Source organism: Zootoca vivipara, chromosome 3, assembly GCF_963506605.1.
Source record: "Zootoca vivipara chromosome 3, rZooViv1.1, whole genome shotgun sequence".
In the NCBI taxonomy this organism is placed as follows: domain Eukaryota; kingdom Metazoa; phylum Chordata; class Lepidosauria; order Squamata; family Lacertidae; genus Zootoca; species Zootoca vivipara.
In genome coordinates this window covers 24,014,797-24,035,249 of record NC_083278.1, presented here as the reverse complement: position 1 = coordinate 24,035,249, position 20,453 = coordinate 24,014,797, and the positions used below count along the sequence as shown (strand labels likewise).

At 39.9% G+C, this 20,453-nt stretch overlaps 1 protein-coding gene across 2 annotated transcripts in view; it reads left to right on the top strand.

Annotated features, from left to right (window-relative positions):
- The window catches only part of MYT1L (myelin transcription factor 1 like), a 104,518-nt gene that overhangs the window by 26,936 nt on the left and 57,129 nt on the right, over nucleotides 1-20,453 (top strand). Inside the window, exons 5-6 of one of the 2 annotated variants that reach the window (XM_060272462.1) lie at nucleotides 11,472-12,440; nucleotides 18,744-18,878. In XM_060272462.1, coding sequence (XP_060128445.1) covers nucleotides 11,472-12,440; nucleotides 18,744-18,878 — 1,104 coding nt within the window. Of the gene's footprint in view, nucleotides 1-11,471; nucleotides 12,447-18,743; nucleotides 18,879-20,453 lie in introns of both variants that reach the window. The other variant, XM_035109921.2, reaches the window with a different exon arrangement.

Genomic DNA, 20,453 nt, shown 5'->3' with positions numbered 1-20,453 from the left:
TGTGGAGTGCTTTAAAATTCAAGCGCTCTATATAAGTGGTGGGGGTTGTAATGGCACAAGCCAACAAACACCACTGTCCTTATCTCCTAATTGTCAAGGAATGATTAGTAAGGTTATGAGTTTTTTTTTTGGGGGGGGGGTCTTACCGTGGAGTGCCAATTATAGCATGTAAAGGGAACAAAATGGTCACAAGGTGGTTGGTCAGATAGTAAGGTTCTGTTTAAATCTGCTCATGAGAAATGTTGGGCTGATTTCACGACTTACAAAAGTATTATAAATGAGCTGTGCAGCTGGGGAGCTTTTCTAACATATTAGAACTTTCTCCCACTTCCTTTACCTCCCTGCCCAATTGTTGGCATCTAGCTAGTCTTGTCACAGGACCTGCAATGCCCTTTCCTGTCCTTGTGTAATCAATAAGTCTTCAAATAATTAATAAGTGCTCCTGCTGGAGTAGCCTAGTAGGATTTCCTGCTTCATCAAGTGGGGAAAAATAAAATAAAATGGGAGAGATAGTTCATATGTTATCCGTCACAATAGATGCTAGTGACAATCTCAGAATCACAGACCAAGCAACTTTACTAGAAGCAGTGAAAAGCTAGTTGAGATGAAAACTACTCCCACACCCACCCATAAATACATTTATTTTTTTTTGGATTTCAAAGGAAGTTGATTCCTTAACAGTGGGAATGTATCATATAGGTCTAGGTAAGCAATACCTCTCTATTCCATGCAAGAGACACTTCGTTTAGAATGTCCACAGATATTTGACAAGGAAAAGTCTGTTCTAAAGCTTTTGCTACTGGAGAGCCAATGATCTTTGTTTATTTACTCCTTTATTACCTACTTATTTCTGTTCTGTAGCTTTCTTTCTTTGTGCACTAATGTTAACAACTATACCCATACATTCCCTTTGTGTCCTTAAGCAGCAGGGCCAGGATAGAAGAAGCGCCTATGTGCCTCATAGAGTCTGATCATGGAAGCATGGAACGGAATTGCATCAATATCCCCAATCCTCTGTCCATTCCCTTGTTCCCATTAATAGCCAGGAAGGAAGAGTTGACACAGTCATAATTTGGCTTTCCCCGGATACTCAGGCAGCACAGCAAAGCCATAAATTATTTATTCCTGCAGCAAGAGAGAAGGTCAGAGACATACATTATACGTCCATCCCTAATAACACTGTGAATTTCTCAGCCACATTCCGGAGTTTTCCCCCCTCTCGTACATAAACAGTATACAACACTATCAGTATGTAAAAGCAGGATTTGGGGCTGTGCGAGTGATGCACACACACTGAGTGCTTCTCAGAGAGGGTGCCATCTCTCAAAGCCCGGTAAGCAAAGCTTTGGGAAGGAGGTGTGAGGGCTCTGACAGGGTCCTAGAGTCCTCTTGCCTCCTCCCCAAAGCCCAGTTAGCATCTTCCCACCTTTGGGGAGGAGGTGAGAGGGCTCTGGGACCCTGCCAGAGTCTCATGCCTCCTTTCCAAAGCCAGACGCCTCCTTACCCATCTTTGGAGCACCAAATTTTGGCTTCTTACAGGGTGCCACAGTACCCAGGTCCACCACTGGTAAAAGAATGTTGCAACACAGTTCATGGGTATCTGAAGGGATCTCACCCATGTTAGCTTCATCTTGGGGACATAACACTTTAGCCTCTGTATAAACAGTAATTTTTTTTAGTACAAGAATACTTTTAATCCTACTGCACACCCGAGATTCATAACTTTGCAGTCAAATCCTGCTACTGAATAAACTACAGTACACAAACATAAATGGTCAGTTTAACCTAGGTCCATCTAATTTGATTTATGAAATTTGAACTTTGTTGAGAAGCAGTGGGTTTCCAAAATATGAGGTATTTTGAAAATATCCGTAACCAGCTTAGGGAATTCAGGAAAAGGCAGAAGCAGTTTTTGAAGAGTCAGAAGCTCCTTTCCTTTTTAGTATCAATTTACATGTATTTTACCCACATCTTGCTTACCTTTGCTCCAGAAAGATTTCCAGATGACCAGTCAGTCTCTCTTTCTTTTGGGGACCTTTGATTGTGCCAAGGTAGTTGGCCTGGAGGGAAAGAGATTATTTTTCCCTTCTAGAATTTCAGTATGTGGAGTTTCACTAAGTGGTCAAAAACAATAGCAGGCAAGGCATAAAAAATGTCATAGCTTTGAAACAAAAATTGACAGAGAGCATGAAATAATTCCCACCAAACAGTAATATCAGTGCTCTCTCCTCTTGCCATGACTTCTTTACAACATTATGTTTATCTATTGCCTGTACCCCTAGTCTCTGTGCTTTTGTATCTTAAAATATACATCTGCCTGAAAGAATTAATTCAGATTACAGTCATGAGCATCCTTTGCCGAAGCCAGAATTAGCCAGCCAGGCATATAGCTGCTGCAGTCAGAGAAAGACAGAAAAGCCTATTACTAGCAAGGAAACCACTCTAAGGAGACAAAGTGGTAATTAGAGGGGACTATTGGAAGGGTCACAGAGCTCAAGCTGGCTTTGGTGTCCTTGGCTATTAAAATATTTCTGAATTAATAGGCCTGCCTCAGCTGCAAACTGAATATGTTTATATTAACTGTACACAGAAAAATGGTTGCTACTTTCTGCCATTGCTGCAGAGAGTAAGAGATTTGAAATTGGCAGGATATTTTGAATTGGGATTCCAAAAAATCTCTGTGAAGAAGCAACTTGGTCCCTAAAGAAACCCTTGTCAAGGCATGATGGGAAAGGTGAAAAGTCTTAAAGGTGAGGATGAGAGACAGTGAAGGAATTGAAATGCAAATGCAACAGGGAGAGAGAAGTAAGACTGCCTAGTTGTGATTCCAAAAACTGATTAGTTCAGTGTAGTTTCACTAAAGTCTGGGAAGTTGGTCCAGGAAAAAGTAGGACATCACTATAGAGCCTATAATATAGTATGTCAAAGCAAAAATTCAGTTCCCCCTCAGCAAAATATTTGAGTTCTTTAAAAAAAGTTAAAATGGCAATGCTTCCTATAAATGTTCATTTATGGAAGTCAGGCTTCCACATCTATATATTTAGATCCAGTCACACAGACTCATGAAGTAAAACATTCTGGTTTTGCACAAGGTATGGTTTTTGCCCAGGCAGGCACATGATGTGACCCATGAGAGCAGCAAAATACAGTGGTACCTCTGGTTAAGAACCTAATTCATTCCGGAGGTCCATTCTTAACCTGAAACTGTTCTTTACCTGAGGTGCCACTTTAGCTAATGGTGAAGCTTTTGCTGAAATTGGCAAATAAATCTGTTTTCTACATCTCAGGCTATAATTCCATACTTTTCCTTCACTTACTTCTTGTCAAAATTGTCCTAATTCACCCTCAACCTGACCTGATACTTGCTTTGGGGTGGGGAGTGAAGAGTTCGTTTTCACATCTCCAAAGTTTCAGGGATGGAGAACCTGTGGCTCTCCAGATGTTGGAGGCCAACAGCCATCAGCCCCAACCAGCATGGTCATTGTTCAGGGATGGTGGCAGTCATAGTTCAAGAACAGCTGGAGAACCACAGGTTTCCTACCCTGGCTTTATTTCCATCCTATCTGCATATTTTCTATTCTATCCACATGCACCGTAAATTGATTCAAGCAGGTTGTGCCATATTAGTGATATAGTGATTATGATGTATTTACTGATCATGAGTTTGTCTGTTCCATTTGGCGCAAATGAGAAATACACAAACTTAAATGCATGTGCAGGAAAGGTACTAGGAAGCCTACCAATAAGCCACATACTTATTAACTCTTTTAAAAATCACATTTGGAAGCTGCAGCAGCTGCTGCTGTTGTTTAAATAGAGGGTTGAACTCTGCAGGGTGTGCTGCCTGCAAGGTGACTTACCAGGCATCACCGAATGGATATGGCAGAGGCGAAACATGGTCCACAGTTTACCTGAATTGCATAAAGCATCTCATTCAGGCTTAATAAATTGATTTTAGGAAATCATAAAGCATAGTGCAACAGCAAACACAAATGGATAGAGAAAACAAATTCAAGTGGAGTGAATTAGTTCTGTTTGCAAGCAAGTAGGTCAAATGCTGCAGCACAAAGAAATTGGAAGTAATGAGGATAGAGCCAAGTATAACCATATTGGAATGAGCAAAACAGGATGAGGATTGGGCAGAAATCTTGTGCTGCAAATGTGTGAATCATCAGCAGTTGCGGGAGGAGTACCTTTGGCTTATACGTCCAGTGGGCAAAAGAATTTGGATATGCCCAGTTTACATTGAGACCTAAGCATTTAACTATTATTGAGGGTGAAATCCTACGTATGCTTACTTGGAAGGGAGTCTTATTGAATTCAGCAGGGCAGCTGAGTGAACATGCATAGAATAGGAGTATTGGGCTGGGAGTCCAATGAATTTTATAAGGATCTAGCCTACTTAATTTATCTGGATTGTATCCTATGCATACTGATTTATAATGTGATCTACATATTGATCCCGAACATTTGTTTTGGAATATCTGTTCGGGTCACAAGCATATAAATGCCAATGTTGTGCCTGCAAAGCATCATGTTAGGTAATGTTAAGTGGGCATAGCTGCTGCTGTGCACTATCTTCCCTCCTTACATGCTAGTTGAACAGGTTTTAAGATCAGCTGTTAATTTGCAAATGACTTGTGATGGGCTTATAAATAACAAATGCTGTAGGTCTGTGACAGACTTGAGTAGGATGCATTATAGATGATAAAGCACCATCAACAGAAGACGTGCTAGAGATAGTCGCTATCTATGAATGAATAGACCTTTTTGACTCTGCTGACAATCAATTACTTTGTATTAAACTGAGGCGGGCAACCTATTTAGCATAGACGGACATAATGGAAATGCATGATGAACCAGAGGGCTGAAGCTAATTCAGATATTACATACTCCATGTCAAAGTTTCACCACACCTAGAAATCTTTAATATAAATTATTTTTAAAAAACAAAACAAATATCCTTTAACAGTTAACTGGTCTACAACTTTTTTTTAAACAGTCTTCATGAAGGCTGTTCAAAACACAACTATTTTCCCTTGATGAATGAACTGTTGAGATGTAATGAGAATAAGGGCCTCTGTAGGCTATCTTAATGTTTAAACAAGCTCATGTGGGGAAATCTAACCTTGAGGTACCCTCATGATGGTCCCAAGCTGTTCATAGGTAATCCATGGCCTTACAGATGTTGCTCAACTACAATCCCAATGGCCCTTGATAACAGGTGGGCTGTTGGGGTCTCGCAACGTCTGAAGGGCCATGAGTTACTCACAGCTATCCTAGAGGTAATGATGGGGGAGAAATTAATTTCATTCATGTTGTACATCAACCTACGTTATTCAGTTCTTGAACCAAAATACAGCTATCCTTCAAAATTTGCACTTCTCCAAATTTTGTGGTGCAGTCCTCCAGTGAAAATAATAAACAAATATTATGCAAAAGTACATAGAAAACCCATATACAGTGGTACCTCTACTTACGAATTTAATGCGTTCCAAACACACATTTGTAAGTAGAAAAAAATTGTAAGTCGAATCCCATAGGAATGCATTGGGAGAAAAAATTCATAAGTAGAAAAAAATCCTATCTAAACCGCATCCAAGATGGCGGACTGAGCTCCATTCGTAAGTAGAAACATTCGTAAGTAGAGTTATTCGTAAGTAGAGGTACCACTGTACTACTGAGCTGGTTTCAGGGTCCTGAATGACTAAGCAAAAGGGTGGCATGGAGGGCAAGTTGCAAGCAACCACAATTTGTAACATTGCACAACATTGTTACAAATCGGGGACACGGGAAACAAGTTTTTTAAAAAATTCACCACCCCTAGAAGACATGTGCCTGTACGTATATCTAAAGTTGCTGACTCCAGAAGTAAGTCAACGCTTAAAAATTACAACCTGGGATTGGGTGGAAAATATATAGTTTTGAGTTTATCCCTGCACGCATACAGGTTGGAACCTTTCTTTTAAGAAAATAGAATACATAGTTAACTCTTCTGGTAATATGCTGTCCATGGAACACTTGTATTTATCCCTGTAATGAGCCTCAAATCTGTAAGTTTTGTAAGGCAAAGCCACCTCTGAAATCTTCTAAAAGGAACCAACATATTCCTTTCTGTGGTGGTGCTAAATATGAGGGGGAGAGTGAAATGGGATGTTAAGGGGGGAGAGTGGTATATAACTGAGACGTGAGGGTGAAAAGAAACACACAAGTTGAGGAAAGCGGGAAAGTGAAAGTAATGGTTGTGCAAATATATGAGATTCAGATACAAGAGAGAAGGGCTGCCATACATCCTGGAGAAAGAGACTGGAGAGTAGGGCTGCTTTGTCCTGGATGTTAGTCAAGTCAATAGAAAAATAACATTTTTGGGCGTTTTTGTCCTCATAGCTGCCAAGTTTTCCCTTTTCTCGCGAGGAAGCCTATTCAGCATAATGGAATTTCCCTTAAAAAGGGATAACTTGGCAGCTATGTTTGTCCTGGTTTTTACTTTTTGAAATATGGCAACCCTACAAGAGAGTAGAGAGTGCTATGAGATGGGGAGAGAGAAAGAGAAAGGAGAAGAGTTAATGAAGATGGGAGTGCCAAGACAAATGTGCTGCAAAGCGAGCAGAAAGAAAAAAGGGGTTAATAGAATGGGCTAAAATGTTGCACATACTCTTGAGTAAAAATTGCTGTCAGTTGTTTGAATTGTGCACCTCTGCTCTACACTTGAGGTGGCCAAGTGAATGGGGAAAAAATCAAGACTTGCTAAAGGAGTATAAGACCAGGTTTGGGGGATATAACATGGCTGCAGGCAACTGTATGTGTTTAATAAACATATTTGAGGGAGAAGTGGTTTTTAAGGAGGGAATCTGCAGAGAAGAAAGTGTTGGCTTGTCAAGATGAACGAAGGTTGTCCAAACCACATGGAACAGCATGGGTGATGCACAAAGGCAAAGACAGGTAGAGAGAATCAAAGAGAGTGATAGCGGATCAGTTTGCACAGAACAGAGACAGCAAGAAAGTGGGTATGGAGAGATGAGAGAAGCGTCAAGGCCAAAGAAGTGGAGAGCCTTAAATGTAAGGATCAGGAGGTGCTTGAAGTTCATGAAAGTGACACAAAGAGACAGTGCAGAGATTTAAGCAGAGGCACCTCCCAGAGAAGAAATTGATTTTAACAGAAGCATTTCAAATTGAGAGGAAGAGAGGTGGCAGGATACCTAAAAAAGAAGGATGTGGTTTGATAGGGGAGAGAGATGATGCGGGATGCATGGGTGAAGCCTTTAATGCTGGCATAGTTAGGGAAGATGACAGCAGTGCTTCCAAGAGTTTTGAAATGGCTACAAATTTTCCAAGTATTCTAAAGGAGGGAGAGAGAGAGAGAGAGAGAGAGAGAGAGCAGTTAATTTCATATGGGCAATAGATCAATGATAGAAAAGCAAAATTCTGTATAATGATCTCTGGCCTATGCACAAAAGAGTCAAAAATCAACACATATTGTGGCCAGAGGCTTTTTGCACTCGCTCTTTATGAAGGAAAAATCCCTATTTACCTGTGGAGAATATACTTGTCATAGTAGATATTGGAAAAACCATTATGTGAGTGGGTCTTTCATTTCTTCTTTGGTCTGCTGTTGCACTGCCTGCTGTTTGCACCAGAAAGATGATAGTTGCATTATTTAAGTCGAGGACGGGGGATCTGTGCTCCTTCAGTTGCTATTGGAACATCCCTGGAGCCAATGGGAGTTGGAATCAAACAACATATAGAAGACCACGGGTTCCCCACCCCCACCCTGCCCCTGCCATTTTAGTCTAACTTTAAAAAGCCATCATAATGATTTGTTTCCCACCATGCTGTTAGACAGCTCCTCCACAAACTGACCCAGATGCATTGCCCATTATGAGAAGCTTTAGGAGCCTTTGTCTGTGAGGATTATGGCAGCTACCAATACTAAATTATAGTTGCATTCTTCATCAGAATCCCTGAAACACTGACATATGTTTCAGAGTAAGAAGAAACACTGAAAAGCAACTTCTAATCTGGCGTCTTCTAATATGTGTGTTGTGCTTTAGAACCCCGATTTACCATGGTTCTAGAATGCCTGGAAAGCCTCCACAAATGCACCTCCTACATTTGCCCTCCAACTCATTTATTTACTTATTTTTATTTTTACATCTATACCCTCCAGATTATGTTTATTCATCAGCAGATTGATGTTTGCTCTGATTTAGAGTGAGAGAGTGGGTTTTCCCTGGGAAAGGGGTGGGGCAAGGAGAAAACCGCTTGGACCCATGCCTAGAAAGTTTGGGTCAAGCGGGAAACCACTCAGACCTGTGCTTTCTAGGCAGAGGGCAAGCAGAAGTGTGGGTGAGCCCTTAATGCTTTACACAAATGCCTGAAGAGGTATTGTCCCTCACCATCATTTCAGAAAACCTGTACCTAATTGGGTCATTGTCATAGTCAAGCCATTGCTACTTTGTGCATGGCTTGTGCATGGCTCTTTTCCAACAGCAAATACTCCTTACTACCTCAGCTCATTGCATGAGTTCATAACTAGGCATTTCTCATGTCATGTTCTCCATGCAGTATTTCACCACAATTCAAAACTATCTCAGGTTTCCAACCCTCCCCCCCTTTCATAAAGGCTATCCCTGCAGATCAGGACTCTTGACAGTTGTCTCTATGGAATGATCTGATTCTATGATTGTTGAAAAGAGATTAAGAAAAATTGAAGCAAGATATGTTTCAACGTCAACACACTTGTGGCATGTAGCATGATTCCACAGATACCTCAAGTTGCAGGTCCCAATTCTGAGGAGTCTAAGGAACGGAAGAAATGGACACTTCAAAGAGATAATACACATTTTCTAGAGGGATAGTTAGGGTGGTTTTGTTCTTTGGTGATGTCCATTTTAGTGATTGTACTGTTTGAGATGACCTTAAGTGAACTGTACTTTGTGGGGGAAAGGAGTGTAGCTTGGCTGTTAACTGTTCTTTGCTGAAGAGGCTGCCAGTGATTACACCTTTGGTAGTATGCATGTGCTGCAAGATCCTTACTTGCATTTGCCCAATACACTAAATGCAGGACATATCTGCATACAGGGATGGAGCCTGTTTCTCCCATTGCCTAACGAAAGGATGATCAGAGCCCTGTCAGAGCCAACAATGTGATTCACATCTCTAACTCTAACAGGCAGCTTGTACATTTCTTGGGCCTGCTGGCAAACTGCAGTTCAAAAACTTTCCTCACACGTTGATTGGCTTCTCCAGGTTGCAGGACTGGACTAGAATGAGCTAAGCCTCTGAAAAATCTCATTTTGGACCAGTTCGCAACCCTGTAATAATTGCTTCAATTCTTCTCGTAACTTTTTAGTTTGACCTCCGGCACAATGGTAAGGGGAAGCACCCATGGTAAAAACTGAAGAATGCTGCCATAAAAATAAACTAACTGGGAATTCCTTCCTGAGAGCGATTGAACCTAATAGTCAGCATTGCAAATGGGATTTATGTGGATGGAGGACTTGTATAGATTGCAAGGATTCTCTTGGGTGTACAGTGTATCTTACATGCTGCAGTCCTCTGTTGAATCTTTGTTACTGAGGACAAGCACCACAGAGGCAGGTGGAGGCAAAATTGAGTTCTAAAATTAAAACATGGTGGGGTTTCTTTTGCTATCTTCAGCAGAGTTTAAAAGCTTGTAATCTGGTGCTACCCAGATCCACCACCTCTTCTTCCCCATTCACACAAGGCAAACCATGCAGAGGTCCTTACAGGGTTTTTTCATATTTACAAGGATGGCTTCGGATTCTAAGCCTACATGGTAGAAACTAGTTTCATGGCTGCCTCGGGTGGTGGGAATGGCTGGAAACCACAATGTATAGTTCAACACTGCCCTCTGGCTGACTGGAGGCATGATAGGTTGCTTATATCCAACAACCACAATGCTAACCCTAATGGCTCAGTTTTTGCTTATGGAAGGGAAGAGAAGTCATTCACATATATGGCCAGGGGAGAAGGGAGTATTCATTCATGGGGTGGGAGTGGGGGTTAAGGGAAAGGAAAGAAAGCTGCTCCCTGCCAGTTTGTGACCCCAGCTACTGAGAATCTAGGTTGTTCCATCCTGCGCCGTCCCAACCTGGTTGTTGTTTCTGCATGACTGGCAGAGCGTTAAGGGTTGCTGAGGAATGGCTTTCATATATAGATGGACAATATTACTGGTGTAATGGATAGCTACCATTCATTTCAGTTAATGTTTGATAACAATAATGATGAGATGGGTATGCACAAAAATATGTGATGAAAGTTAGTTTTTGTCTTACTGTTGAGTATTTCAACAGTTCCAACAGGCATTACAGGATAAATTAATCTATTTGTTATGCAACCATTATAAGAACAGAAATATCAACAAAATGTCTACTTGTGCTAAGGTAGTACAGTGGAACCTCGGTTTATGACTACCTCCATTTATGAACGCTTCGGCGAGCGAATGCCGTGGACCCGGAAGTGTTTACATCCGGGTTCCATGGCATCGGATGCGCAGAAGTGATCTGCGCAGTTCGCGCATGCGCAGAAGCGATCTGTGCAGCGCGTGCAAGTGCAGAAGTGCTCTATCGCCGCTTTGCGCATGCACAGAAGTGTGTCTTTGGCAAGTGAACACCTCTGCGGAACGGATTGCGGTCGCAAACCGAGGTTCCACTGTACATAAGTTAATAAGCACTTGGCAGTATTTCGCAAATATTACTATTGTGATTTATTTTTTTTAGGGTTTTTGCCTGCTTTCTTTGGACAAACAAAATGCTTTCTGAGAATGCATGCATATGCCTTTATGTGCTTGTATTTTTAAAATTATATGCTGGAGATATGCAGTCTATAATTATTAATTGAAACATCCAACTACTACATACTTCCCCAAGAGCCCCATGTCTTTTGATCCTCTCGGAAAATGTGATTACATATTATAATATAATATAATAATACTATAATATATGTTAGTGTTGTGGAGCTTAAATGAATAACCTTTTAGGTGTGTGTGTGTATCCCCAAATGTTAACAGCTGAACAATTGGATTGGGGATATTTTGAAAGAACGCACACAAGTAAACTAACACAAATAATCCAACTGTTTTCAAAAAGCAAAGTAGAAAGAAAAGGTCAAAATAAAAGTTTAAAAACTATTTGAGATTATAATGTCAGATTAAAAAATTGGTAAGAAAATATGTTTTCTAAGTCCAGTAATGCTTCACTAAGAAATTTGCAAAGGTATAAGTGTCCTTTTCTCCATATGAACCATCTGTTTTCTTAATACTGTAACCTAAAATTCAGTTAATATGGTTTTCTTAGTGCTTATGAGCCACTGTATGCTAAAGTATGATTGATAGGCGGTTTGTGTTCTGTCCATGGTACTGCAAAAACAGTTCCAGTTCTAGCCACTTTTTTCCCCTTTCCTTTTCCATTTCTCTTTCTTTCTTTGTTCTTTTTTCCCCTCCTATGCAGAAGACCATCAAATGAATTGTCACAATACTCGAATGCAAGACACAGAAAAAGATGATAACAATAATGATGAGTATGATAATTACGATGAACTGGTGGCGAAGTCATTGTTAAATCTTGGCAAAATTGCAGAGGATGCAGCGTACAGAGCCAGGACAGAATCAGAAATGAATAGCAATACATCTAATAGCCTGGAAGACGATAGCGACAAAAATGAAAATGTTGGTCGTAAGAGTGAGCTGAGTTTAGATTTAGACAGTGACGTTGTTAGGGAAACTGTGGACTCGCTGAAATTGTTAGCACAAGGACATGGTGTAGTGCTTTCAGAAAACGTTAATGACAGAAATTATGCAGACAGTATGTCTCAGCAAGAAAACAGGAATATGAACTATGGGATGTTGGGGAAGTCTACCAACAATGGGCTTACAGAAAAAATGGTGGAAGAGAGCGATGAAGAAGTATGTCTCAGTAGCCTGGAATGTTTGAGGAACCAATGCTTTGATTTGGCCAGGAAACTCAGCGAGACAAACCCGCAGGAAAGGAATCAACAGCAAAACATGAATTCTCGCCAACATGCCCGGCAAGAAGATGATTTCCAAGGAAGGACATCTGATAGGAATTATTCTGATATGATGAACTTAATGAGGCTTGAAGAACAGTTGAGCCCCAGATCTAGAACTTTTTCTAGCTGTGCAAAAGAGGACGGGTGTCACGAAAGAGATGACGACACCGCCTCTGTAACTTCAGATAGGTCGGAAGAGGTATTTGATATGACGAAAGGAAACTTAACGCTGCTTGAGAAAGCGATTGCTTTAGAAACAGAAAGAGCAAAAGCCATGAGGGAAAAAATGGCAATGGAAGCTGGAAGGAGGGATAATATGAGATCCTATGAGGAGCAGTCTCCGAGACAGCTTTCTGGAGACGACAGGAAGTCTAAGTCCAGTGACGGCCATGTCAAAAAGCCATATTATGGTAAAGGTAATATTTCTATCTAATGTATGTTGTATTATGATGAACTATGGGGTGAATCTTAACAAGCCATGCACCTGAATGTGCTTTTTGCACTCAAAAAATAATTCTAAAAGCACAAGTAGTTCAAAGTAATGCTCTGTGTCTTTAGGTAGAACATTACGTTGTGCCAGGAGCAGCAAAGGGAACAAGAGATCATGTTAAAAGAGACAAGGTTATCCTGAAATGCTGAATATATTTTATGATTTTCAAACTAAAGGCAAATACATCTTGCATGAATTGACTTATCCGTTAAGATTTTGTGCAAGACAGCCAATTAGCTGGGAAATGCATATTTTTATAGACTGGACTGTGTGGCGCATCTTGATTTATAAAATTATAACCAGATGGTGGTTATTGATGAACCCTCTCCCATATAAAATGTAGAGTTGCTTGATAGAAATTGAATAGTATCTGAGTGACCGATAACATGAGATAGGGGCAACGACTGCACATTAATTATTTTTAATAGTAAGGTAATGGAAATCATTTGCTATGCAAGGCATGCTTTGGCCTGGGCTGAGATCAATAGCAATTTCTTTCTTATATGCATTCCACTCCACTGGTTTCATGCCTTTGTGGAAATAGCTAAGGTGCTACCATAACAATTATCCAATATATAAGACAAAAAAGACAAAACATAAACAATTACCCTAACCATGTATTATGTCTGGGTATATACAGTGTAAATATCAACATGCTATTTTTATGAGTCTGCATTCTTGTAAAGTTTCCCAACAGCAGAATACTTTTCACTCCCATTAACTTTAATGGGAGTTGAGGAATCAGAATCATTGGAGGGAGGTGTGAATAACCTAGATGGTTATGGATGATGCTGTGCTTTTCAAAGCATCACTTTATTAAATTGTTATGCTGTATTTTAAAAAAAATATTATGAACTTGGTAACAGGGCTGTAAAGTATAATTATGATATTAAAACATTATTTTCAATATATCTGCACAGGAGACTTTTTCTTTCCTTAAGCCAAGTTTGTAAGACAAATAAAAGACCCATACATCCCTCATAAGCTACATAAGTATGACGAAAGCATGAATCTTTCTTGCAATCCAGTTTTGAGCCACTGTCGTATACTAACACCTGAGTTATTGACTGCGTTTGAGGCAGTTCGCCCAATACATTTTTTATGTACATGCAAATTACTTTGGGGCACACACTTGTATGAACAAGTGTAATGTATGGGCAAGGAAATCATGGATGTGGCAAGCACCAATTTGTATGAGTGGCAAACAGTTTCACCATGGTTGCCGCAATTATGGGAATTGCTTCTGGCATGCTATGCCCATTATGCTTGTCCAGGCAAATAAATATCTCAAATTGATCAGGAATGCTTATTTTTACATACAAGGAAAAACACACTGTCCCATTACATGCTACAATAAAGTAATGTGTATATACTTCAATACTGATTTGTTATTGCAATTAAGGAAAAAATACAGTCTGTTTTTTTAAAAAAGGAAAGAAAGCACTGTACGAATCAGCAAATAGTTGAGAAACCATTCAAGTAAAAATTTAATAATAATAATAATAATAATAATAATAATAATAATAATGTGCTTATCTTACAAAATATATTATAATATTAAAACATGCCTTTAATCAACGACCCAATATCATTTAAACATTACCCCCTCAGGGGAAAAAGAAGGTGCTTCTGTACCTTTGGGGGTTTGAACGTAAATATAAGCAATGATGCTAACAGGAGTCACAAGCGATACCTAGATCTAAAGTTGAAAGTTTGGGCAATGTTAACCTGAAACTTGGGGTCCAGACTCAATTCTTTTCAAAGAGCAGGATAAAATAAATAACCAAATACCTTCTTTGCTCTACTGTAAAAAATTTAAAAGCGAATGAATGAAGGCTATGACCTTCTAACACCACTCATCATCAAGTACAGGTGATTCCCTCAACTGTGTCTCCTCCTGGGGGAGATGAGTGGTACACATCTCAGGGAATATACACACACTTTAATGTAGGGAAGAAGATGCATCAAAAGGAATGCCTAACAATTCTGTTTCCGCTGCTTTCCTATGGTGGGTTCCAAAAACATTGCGAGAGGCAATCCTTTCTATAGATATATGCTTTTCCATGTTAGAAAGCATCCGGACGTCTTTGTGTCCCTAACCTCACCGTTGCAAAATTATATCTGATAATATTGCAGTCCTGGCTGGACAATTGTATCAAGAGTTGGTAGAGAACAACAACTTTCCCTATGGCAGTAGGGAAATATTTATGATTTTAAATTGAATTACCCAAGTGCCAGTATTAAGTTCTCCTTCAATATTTTCTTACACTAGATAAAGCTATTTCCATTCCTTGTTTGGACCAAATAATCATTTTGATAGTAAAGCTCCATAACAGTCACCAAGAAACAAAGAGAGCCTGCCCCACATTTCTGATTCGCTCAGCCTAACTTGTTTCTAGCATTGTACTTGAAATACACTACTCTTTAGTGACTACAGTTAAAGCATTGTTTTTATGAGTAGGCAGATTTGAGTTTCAAATTAAGATGTGAATACTGTATGGTTCAGCCCCATGAATAGCAATAATTCAGTAATATCCATTGATCTTAGTGATGCCCTCCCATTTATTATCTAATTAACTAAGATGTGAAGATTTATACTCTTTTGAGTTAACTGTACCTTGTTGCGCTTGATTATTGTCATATGAAATAGAAAGAACCAAAATACTCTGAGAGATAGTCAACTAAATCATACTAAAAGTAGTCCCATTGAATTCAATGGGTCAGCTCTGAGTTTGACTGATATTGGATATCACCCAATGCTGTTATTGGCTGGATTCTTTGGACAACAATATAACATATCAGAGTGCTTTATCTAAAGAGTTCCATAAAGCTTTATGTATGCAAATGAATGGTATGGCTGTCAAGAGGTAACATAACTTCAGAGACATAGAGAAAGACATTGATGAGTTCTATTCCCAGCTCCAATACTAATTTCTTTCTGTTTTCTTGGGCTGAATAATCTGCCACAGACATAGTCACCAATATGGAGCATTTTAATATTTGTGTTGCTTTATAATTTTGTTTTAAAATTTGGCAGGGGGTTATGCATATATTGGTCTTCCTGCTGTCAGGAAGCCCTGTCAACCTAGTTAAACGAAACCCTTTGGATTTAAACCATTAAGGGTAGGCCTGCACAATTTATGGCCTACCAAAGCAAATTCAGTCTCCCCATCCATGTTATGTAGTGTGCCAGATGTACGACAGCATTCCTGTCTTTTGAAGTTTTTAGGCAAGCAGCAGAAGCAGGAGGATTATTGATAACCTGTTGGTGGGACTCCATAGGTGACTGGCACACTGCATTATAGAATCCTTGAATTGGAAGGGACCCTCCCTCCAAGGTCAGCTGGTCCAACCCTCTGCAGTGCCACATTTACCACAAGGTGTGGAAGCATGTGCCTTTGCGCATGAAACTGGCCACTTTTAGTTGCATGTGCACTGGCTCCCATCATGGCAGGCCAGTCATGGGAAACTACTGCCGTGAGTAAAAGCAGACTGTTTGCACGCCACTATAAAGCCTTCCTGGAGTGGCACGCTAAATTCCTGCATATGCTTCTCACTTTTATTCTGTGAGCTGGCAGAAAAAAATCGTTGCTCAAATATATAGCAGAGGCCAAATAACACAGAGTTTCCTGTACATTGGCTTGAGTTGCGAATCAGTGTATAATATATCCGTAATCAGCACTAATTAGAAACCCCAGTCCTGGAATACAATCTCTTGCTTTAACCTGTGCTTTAAGTACTAAAATGCAAGCACCTTAATTTCTCCAAACTTTGAGCTGTCAAAAAATAATGTTTGATTTGAATTGAGACCTATGAGGTTTGAGACAGTGGAATAACAACATTCTGAAGGGAATTAATGTCCTTCCTGGAGCAAAGGGAGTCATAATGCCAGGTTCAAACACATAGTGCTGATAGATAATTTAAAAATAAAATAAAAATGAAAACATTGCTTTAAAAGGATGAATTCTAAAATGGTTGAGTTTGGTTGACAGAATATTATGAGTGACATTGGCTGCATTTGTTTGATACTGGATATGAATTATTCCTAGTATACTGCATTTAAAGCATTGCAACAGTATAAAAGGATGATGTTCTGATCTGGAGCTTCTGATCAGAATTCACAGGGGTCCTTTTGCTCAACTATCCTGAATCATGTAAACTTTACTGTGTACCGCTGAACTCTGAAAGTGGCTTTGCACCTAACATTTTAGGTGTAAGACATCTTGGTTTTTTTTAATATGTTAAAAAAGTGAATTGTTGTATTTGTTAGGGAGATACGATTAGCTCTAGCTGCCTGTTTCTGTACACATGGCTTTACTGCCACACAAATTGGAAAACGGTGCTGAGATGACAGCCCTGATATTTACACAATCATTTATTTTAGGATCATCACCCTATCTTTTTAGGCATTGCCAATTCTCTTACAGCTGACTTCAGCCTCTGATTCACACAGGCATAACCAAGGAAGGTCACAGGCAATTTTCTTCTATGATTTGAAGTGGTGGAGATGGTTCTCCTCCTTATACATGCTTACTTTTTCTCCCTTTAATGGTTGTCAGATAGGAAAGACCGAAAAAGAGTGAACAGGACCCCCTTTTTGGGCGGGGTCCAGTGTCAGAAATGAAAGAGAGGTAGTTCAGTGGTACAGCATCTTTTTTTACACACAGAAGGTCCCAGAGTCAATCCCTGGTCTCTCCAGGTAGGACTAGAAATGTCCCTGGTCTGAAGTCCTGGAGAGATGCTGCCAGCCAGTGTAGACAGACTAGATGGACCAATGGCCTGGCTTTGTATAAGACAGCTTCCTGTGTCTTATGTCCAGTCTATGTCCAGTTCGTCTCCCTTTCCCTTTTGGTTGTATCTTCCACCCATCTTTCCCAGTACCCGCCTCTATAGGCCGAGACAGATGAAAACCAAATTGCCTTTCATGGCACTCAACAGCACAGGGCTGTTGCAGTACTGCAGCAAGAACTTTAGCATTGCTACTGAAGCTAACCAAAGCAGGAGATGGGGAGAATGGGATCTGAAAGAAGAAAACCAGTGGGGCAAGGAGGTTGAGGGTGAGAGTGGCTATTTCAAGGAATCATGACACGTACGGTACATTACTTTTCTTATCTGCCTCCCTCTCCTATCATTCTAGTTAGTATTGATGCTCTGCCAGATTCCTTAGAACAGGGATAGCCAACATGGTGCCCTCAAGAAAGAGTTGGGTACCAACTCCCAACATCCCTGACCAGGGGCTGTGCTGGCTGACACTGATCGGGGTTAAAGTCCAGCGACATCTTAAAGAGCTGCTTACCCCTGCCCTAGAATATGGATACAAATCAGAAGTTGAAATTAGCTCAGGAGATAATTAGCCTAGGATAATCGATTGTGTGAATGGAAAGAGCAGGGGTATTTTAGTACAACCCCCACCATGCATTCAGTAAAAGAATGTTATTGGGGGTTCCAGTTTTAATTCCAAATGAATTTCAGCAGTAATTCCACAACATTCCCTGCAAAGACGCACACACAAGCGTAATAAGAAAAATAATTTTCGTAGGTTATTACGAAAACAGCAAAATGTGATGCAACTCTTCATTATGACTGTTATGAATATCTAAGTGTTATAAATATACGATGACTTCACAGAACAATTTAAAAGCAAGTCTTAACTTTTTTTAAAACAACAACAACTTGTAGTTAATGTTCAGTGGAAAGAAACATCCTTTTCTGTAAGTTCTTATATTCTGTAGGAAGCTTTTGAGAAACAGTGTTGTCTGTTTTAACATGCCATTGAAAAAGAATTAATTTGCATTGCATCTTTGAATAATTTTGGCAAGGAGCTGGGTCCACTATCATCAGTACTCTGAATTTCTCCCGCAGTAGATCTCAAGACTTCAATATATGTGAGGGAAAAAGTTTTTAAAACAAATTCAAAACAGAGCCATCTTATAGCTAATGCTTGACAGAAGTTATGTTGAAAGTGGTGTGTGGCTTTGCTGGAAGAAAGTCACCACCATTTACCCTCCATGAATGGAGGACAGCTGTGATCATAGGAGCCTACGGTACAGAAGAAGGAAGCAGGAGATAAAAATGTTTTCAGTCATAGATGTGTTTTCTTCCAGTGTTCTTTGAGAACATTTTCCAAAGAGTAACTGAATTCATTAAGTGAACCTTCGTCCATTTGGAAATCTGAAAAAATAAAAAAACATAATTCACTTGACACATTTGTTGTAAATTATAGATCCCTCAAGAACAGAAAAGAAAGAGAGCAAATGTCCTACCCCTGGGTGTGATGGAACTGGCCATGTAACGGGGCTTTACCCCCATCACCGCAGTTTGTCAGGATGCCCACACAAAGATAGGGTCCCTCCAGAAAGTAAGTCCACATTGTTTCATGGAAACTGGGGATAAAACTCCACACAAATTTTTCTAGCATGCGTTAAGAAACTTTTTTTCCCTTCTCTTTTTTTCTCTGTCCCATTTTTCCAGTATGATATGTCTCAATTTAGCAAACTGTTTTCTGTTATATTTGCATTTTTTCCTTTATTTCATCATGTTCACATCTATACTAACCTTTATGCTTGAAGAAAGTTGTTTTAAAGCTGTATTCTTTTTATTCTGATAGTATTAGGATATTTGCAAACACTTGTTTTTCTCTATACCACAGGTATTCCCCCCCCCACCAGAAAAAAACAAAACAGTACTGCTTTCAATTCTGAGTAATTATAGCCATCTCTTGAATAGAGTCTCCCGTGTTCAAATAAAGGAGCTGACGTTCCTTCCACTTTGAAAATACGCAATTGGGTTCATTTTTAAATTTATATATATATATATCTAATTATTCAAGCAATTAATTTAAATATTTGACCTCTAGAATTGTGGTTGACCTGCAGTAATACAGCTCTGCATGGATGTTAGTGCAAAAATGCTGCAATCGTATAAGAGGTATGAAGGGAGAGGGAATATGTAAAAAAAAACAAAACAGGTGCCATAAGTGTCTTAGATTGTCAGGACTCATCCACCCACCTGCTAAGAAGAATATACTAATCTGATTCTCAGATTTTGTGGGAGGCTTCAAAGCACTACAAAAACAAGGCTTCCAGTCATAGAATTATGGAGTTGGAAAGTGACCCTGAGGGTCATCCAGGCCAACCTCCTGCAATGCAGGAATAGGCAGCTGTCCCAGAGACCAAACCTGCGACTGGGCATTATCAGCGCCACACTTGTCAGCCCCACCACCCCACTCTTACCAACTGAGCTATCCAGTCTTTGCAAGGTGATGGCTTTCTAAAAGCTGGGCTACATGTAGATTTGATTCATTGGCTCCCGAACGGCTTAGTTGTCGAACAAATTGACTCCCAAACGCTGTAAACCCGGAAGTGATTGTTCCGGTTTGCGAACGTTTTGTCTGACGCAGCTTACGCGGCTTCCAATTGAGTGCACGAAGCTCCTACAGCCAATCGGAAGCCGTGCCTTGGTTTTCGAACGGTTTCGGGAGTCGAACAAACTCCCAGAACGGATTAAGTTCGAGAGCCAAGGTATCACTGTATTTGATTTAATATCTACACCCCACTTTTCCATTAAAACAGTATTGGAAGTGGCTTGCAATGAAAAACAACAATACAGTAATAAATATAAAACATCAGAACAACATATTTAATATAGTAGCGAGATCAAGAATTCCCACTAGAATTAAGGGACCTTAGTCATGTTCATTAATTTCAGTGGGTCTCCTCTGTTTAGAACTTAGTCAAATTCCACACGGTGTTACTAGGAAACTGTCTCAATTCTCCTGAAGGATCACCCTATCGGGTTAGGGTGAAGACAATCATTTTCCGCAAAGCAGCTCTTCATATATCTGCCACTGAAAACAATATCGCTATGAGAGTGCTTCTGCATGTTGCCATTATATTGAGAAGTAATTACCATGTGATGTGGTATCATCACATAT